This window comes from Salmo trutta, chromosome 16 (assembly GCF_901001165.1).
Source record: "Salmo trutta chromosome 16, fSalTru1.1, whole genome shotgun sequence".
Classification (NCBI taxonomy): Eukaryota; Metazoa; Chordata; class Actinopteri; order Salmoniformes; family Salmonidae; genus Salmo; species Salmo trutta.
The window spans coordinates 19,789,746-19,795,745 of record NC_042972.1 but is presented as its reverse complement, the minus strand read 5'-3'; the positions used below and the strand labels follow the sequence as shown (position 1 = coordinate 19,795,745).

Below are 6,000 nucleotides of genomic sequence, written 5' to 3'. Positions count from 1 at the left end.
AACTGTCCTGCAGACGAGGATAGTCACCCCCCCAGCACTGAACACACCCAGGTCCCACAACTGCACTGCTCCTCCATCATTGAGAGGGTTACATTCACAGAGCTGGAGAGAGACATTTACATAATTTTACATTTACGTCATTTAGCAGACGCTCTTATCCAGAGCGACTTACAAATTGGTGCATTCACCTTATGATATCCTGTGGAACAACCACTTTACAATAGTACATCTATATCTTTTTAGGGGGGAGGGTGGGGGGGGGGGGGTTAGAAGGATTACTTAATCCTATCCCAGGTATTCCTTAAAGAGGTGGAGACATGGTGGAGCTCAGAGAGTTAGTCCACACAATCCAGACAGAACAAACCCACAAAACAGACCAGCACAACAACACTCCCCCAACAAGACCCAGAGGGCAGAAGGTGGAGATGGACTGCTGTCTGAGAGAGCTGGCTGCTCTACGGACTGAGGTGAGAGAACTTAAAGAGGCACACATGGCACTGAAGGAGGAGGTGAGAAAGCTGAGTTGTGACAGAGAGCAGGACACTCCCCCAGAGAAGCCAGCAGAACAGCCCACCTCAGACCCGGACCACAACCTCAATGCCACAATGAGACAGAAAACACAGGACCCACCAACACAACAGACCCCACCCCCTTCTAACAGCCCTCCTGTCAGCTCCCCGGATAGCCCTCCTGACAACCCCCCCACATCCACTGAGGACACACAAAAGCCAGAGTTTGTGCTCCTCATCAAAATACTTTCACCCTGCCACCATACAGCGGGTGAATGCAAGCATTCGCGAGGATGTGCCTCAAAACCTGAAGTATACTTGGCCCACCACTCCACCCTGGACTTGAAAAGCCTTTTCGACCAGGTCCATCTCTACAAGGCAGCAATCCCAACTTTTGCCAGGACCCTGAAGGACGTCACCCACAACCGTAGCCCCAGCACCTCACACAGGAGCAACAGACCAACAGACACTCCGCTCAGACCAGCGAGACACCCTCCCAGACCTGCAAGATCCTCTCCCGAAGGACCTGCACCGAGAGAACCCACGCCAAGAGGACCTACACCCAGACCACAACATCACCAGCCACATTCCAACCAGCTAAGACCACCACAAGCAAACCCTGGCCACACCCTATATAGGCCCCCCCTAACCACCCCATTCTCCCCGCCCCTGCGGCAAGGACCTCAACATGACAGCAGGACATACTCCCAGGTCGTGAGCAGAGCAACAGGCCCAACCCCCACTATTACACCCACCCAAGCCCCATCCTGCCACCTAAGAGGTATGTATTAGATACTCAACACCTACTGTGATGGTCCAGGCCTAAACCACACAAAAACAACACTAGACACTACTGAACACCAAGATTTTACTATCTCATCCTGGAATATACAAGGTCTGAGGTCATCTGCCTTTGGCCTAAAGAACAGGGACCCATACCTCATCGAAGAAATTGGAAATACAAACATTGTCATTCTACAAGAAACATGGTACAAAGGTTGCCCTCACTGGTTGCCCTCTAGGTTACTTAGAGCTGGTAGTCCCGTCCACCAAACTACCAGGTGTGAAACAGGGAAGAGACTCAGGGGGTATGCTAATTTGGTATAGAGCAGCCTTAACCCACTCTATTAAATAAGTCAAAACAGGAACATTTTACATCTGGCTAGAAATTAATAAGGAAATTATCTCAACAGAGAAAAATGTCCTCATGTGAGCTACCTATATGCCCCCAATAGAATCCCCATACTTTAACGATGACAGCTTCTCCATCCTAGTGGGTGAGATCAACAATTTCCAGGCCCAGGGACATGTACTAGTCTGTGGCGACCTAAATACAAGAACCCAACCCCCTCAGCACACAGGGGGACAAACATCTACCTGGAGGTGACAGCATTCCCTCCCCCATATGCCTCCCTAGACACAACTATGACAACATAACCAACAAAAACGGATCACAACTCCTGCAGCTCTGTCAGATGCTGGGTACATACATAGTCAATGGTAGGCTTCGAGGGGACTCCTATGGTAGGTACAACTATAGCTCATCACTTGGCTGTAGTACTGTAGACTACTTTATCACTGACCTCAACCCAGAGTCTCATAGAGTATTCACAGTCAGTCCACTGACACCCCTATCAGATCACAGCAAAATCACAGTCTACTTGAACAGAGCAAAACTCAATCATGAGGCATCAAACCCAAAGGAACTGAAAAATATTAAGAAGTGCTTAATATGGAAGGAAAATTGTGTGGAAATCTACCAAAAAACAGTTAGGCAACAACAAATTCAATCCATTCTAGACACTTTTCTGGACAAAAGGTTTCACTGTAAAAGTGAAGGTGTAAACTTGGCAGTAGAAAACCTAAACAGTATATTTGACCTCTCAGCTTCCCTATCTAATCTACAAATGTCAAACAGACAACCTAAGAAAATTGACAACAATAACAAATGGTTTGATGAAGAATGCAAAAACCTAAGAAAGAAATGAAGAAACCTATCCAACCAAAAACATCGAGACCCAGAAAACCTGAGCCTACGCTTTCACTATGGTGAATCACTAAAACAAAACAGAAATACTGTACACTGCGGAAAAATAAGTTGTAGCACATCAGAAATCAGCTCAATGTAATTGAAGAATCCATAGACTCTAACCACTTCTGGTAAAATTGGAAAACACTGAACAAACAACAACATGAAGAGTTATCTATCCATAATGGAGATGTATGGGTAAACCACTTCTCCAATCTTTTTGGCTCTATAACAATGAACAAACTGCAAGAACATATACATGATCAAATAAAAATCTTAGAATCAACTATTAAAGACTACCAGAACCCATTGGATTCTCCAATTACATTGAATGAACTACAGGACAAAATACAAACCCTCCAACCCAAAAAGGCCTGTGCGGTTGATGGTATCCTAAATTAAATTATAAAATATACAGACCACAAATTCCAATTGGCTATACTAAAACCCTTTAACATAATCCTCAATTCTGGCATCTTCCCTGGTTTTTGGAACTAAGGACTGATCACCCCAATCCACAAAAGTGGAGACAAATTTGACCCCAATAACTACCGGGGGTTTTGCATCAACAGCAACCTTGGGAAAATCCTCTGCATTATCATTAACAGCAGATTTTTCCTCAGCGAAAACAATGTACTGAGCAAATGTCAAATTGGCTTTTTACCAAATTACGGTATGACAGACCACGTATTCACCCTGCATACCCTAATTGACAAACAAACAAATCAAAACAAAGGCAAAGTCTTCTCATTATTTGTTGATTTCAAAAAAGCTGTCAACTCAATTTGGCATGAGGGTCTGCTATACAAATTGATGGAAAGTGGTGTTGGGAGAAAAACATACATTATAAAATCCATGTACATAAACGACAAGTGTGTGGTTAAAATTGGCAAAAAACACACACATTTCTTTCCACAGAGCTGGGGGGTGAGACAGGGATGCAGCTTAAGCCTCACACTCTTCAACATATATACCAACAAATTGGCGAGGGCACTAGAACAGTCTGCAGCACCCTACTACAATCTGAAGTCTTATGTCTACTGTTTGCTGATGATCTGCTGCTTCTGTCCCCAACCAAGGAGGGCCTACAGCAGCACCTAGATCTTCTGCACAGATTCTGTCAGACTTGGGCCCTGACAGTAAATCTCAGTAAGACAACAAAATGGTGTTCCAGAAAAGGGCCAGTTACTAGGACACCGAATACAAATTCCATCTAGACACCGTTGCTCTAGAGCACACAAAAATGTATACATAACTCGGGCTAAACATCAGCACCACAGGTAACTTCCACAAAGCTGTGAATAGTCTGAGAGACAAGGCAAGAAGGGCCTTCCATGCCATCAAAAGGAACATAAAATTTGACATAGCAATTAGGATCTGGCAAAAAATTATTTAATCAGTTATTGAACCCATTAACCGTTATGGTTGTGAGGTCTGGGGTCCGCTCACCAATCAAGAATTCACAAAATGGGACAAATACCAAATTGAGACTCTGCATGCAGAATTCTGCAAAAATATCCTCTGTGTACAACGTAAAACACCAAATAATGCATGCAGAGCAGAATTAGGCTGATACCCGTTAATTATCAAAACCCAGAAAAGAGCTGTTAAATTCTACAACCACCTAAAAGGAAGAGATTCCCAAACCTTCCATAACAAAGCCATCACCAACAGAGAAATTAACCTGGAGAAGAGCCGCTAAGCAAGCTGGTCCTGGGGCTCCGTTCACAAACACAAACAGACCCCACAGAGCCCCAGAACAGCAACACAATAAGATCCAACCAAATCATGAGAAAACAAAAAGATAATTACTTGACACATTGGAAAGAATTTACAAAAAACAGAGCAAACTAGAATGGTATTTGGCCCTAAACAGAGAGTACACAGTGGCAGAATACCTGACCACTGTGACCGACCCAAAATTAAGGAAATCTTTGACTATGTACAGACTCAGTGAGCATAGCCTTGCTATTGAGAAAGGCCGCCGAAGGCTCTCAAGAGAAGACAGGCTATGTATACACTGCCCACAAAATGAGGTGGAAACTGAATGCACTTCCTAACCTCCTGCCAAATGTATGACCATATTAGAGACACATATTTCCCTCAGATTACATAGACCCACAAAGAATTCGAAATCAAATAACATTTTGATAAACTCCCATATCTATTGGGTGAAATACTAGTGTGCAATCACAACAGCAAGATTTGTGACCTGTTGCCACAAGAAAAGGGCAACCAGTGAAGAACAAACACCATTGTAAATACAATCTTTATGTTGATTTATTTTCCCTTTTGTACTTTAACTATTTGCACATCATTACAACACTGTATATAGACATAATATGACATTTGTAATGTTTTTATTCTTTTGGAACTTTTGTAAGTGTAATGTTTACTGTTAATTGTTTATTGTTTATTTCACTTTTGTTGATTATCTATTTCACTAGCCATGGCAATATGTTTCCCATGCCAATAAAGCCCTTACATTGAAATTGAACTGAGAGAGAGAAAGGCTTTACCTTGTGTGCCTGGGAGAGCTGCAGGAGACAGAAAAACGACATATGAGGATTGACAGACAGACAGATGCTCACTCACTCACTCGGTCAGACAGACAGACAGACACTCAGTCAGTCAGACAGTCAGACAGACAGACAGACAGACAGACAGACAGACAGACAGACAGACAGACAGACAGACAGACAGACAGACAGACAGACAGACAGACAGACAGACAGACAGACGTAGTATGAAGAGGACTGATCAGAGAGGACACACACACACACACACAAACACACACAGACACACACACACACACACACACCCATGCGCATACATACAGTACATAATGTACACACACACTCCCATGCCTTTTTCTACTCACTATGATACTCCCAGTGCTGTCCATGTAGGCCTCTGTCCAGACCGTGTCATGTTCATGATCGATGACTTTAGGACGACTCATAACATGAAGATACCTCATCACATTCTCCTGTACATCAGCCAGTGTAGAGATCTGACTGAAATACCCTGTGGCAACACACACAAGCACGCACATACAGACACACACACAAACACACACGCATGCACGTGCACACACAATGTATCAAACTAGGGGTATTTCCCAGTAAGTGTGTGTTACTGTGAGTGTCAGAATAAAGTTAGAGTAGCTGGGCTGTGTAATCCCACAGCGATCACTTTTCCTGACTGTGACTTTCCCAGTCCAGAGCATTCACCTCTCATCTGGAGCGTGGGCACACGATAGCCATCAGCAGCAGGTGGCCAGGGGGAAAGTCTCTGACAGAAAGAGGGATTAGGCAGGGATGGCCCCTGAGCCCTGTGTCTCCACTAACACTCCATTCTGCACACATCAGCACAGCCAATCTACCCAACACACACTCACGCCCACACATTCACACACAGCCAATCTACCCAACACACACTCACGCCCACACATTCACACGC

General features: G+C 44.2%; 1 protein-coding gene across 1 annotated transcript in view; it reads right to left on the bottom strand.

Annotated features, from left to right (window-relative positions):
* The window catches only part of LOC115150245 (voltage-dependent calcium channel subunit alpha-2/delta-3-like), a 92,404-nt gene that overhangs the window by 32,939 nt on the left and 53,465 nt on the right, over positions 1 to 6,000 (bottom strand). Inside the window, exons 13-14 of the mRNA XM_029693330.1 lie at positions 5,420 to 5,565; positions 5,058 to 5,075 (exon numbers count right to left, since the gene is read on the bottom strand). Coding sequence (XP_029549190.1) covers positions 5,058 to 5,075; positions 5,420 to 5,565 — 164 coding nt within the window. The remainder of the gene's footprint in view (positions 1 to 5,057; positions 5,076 to 5,419; positions 5,566 to 6,000) is intronic.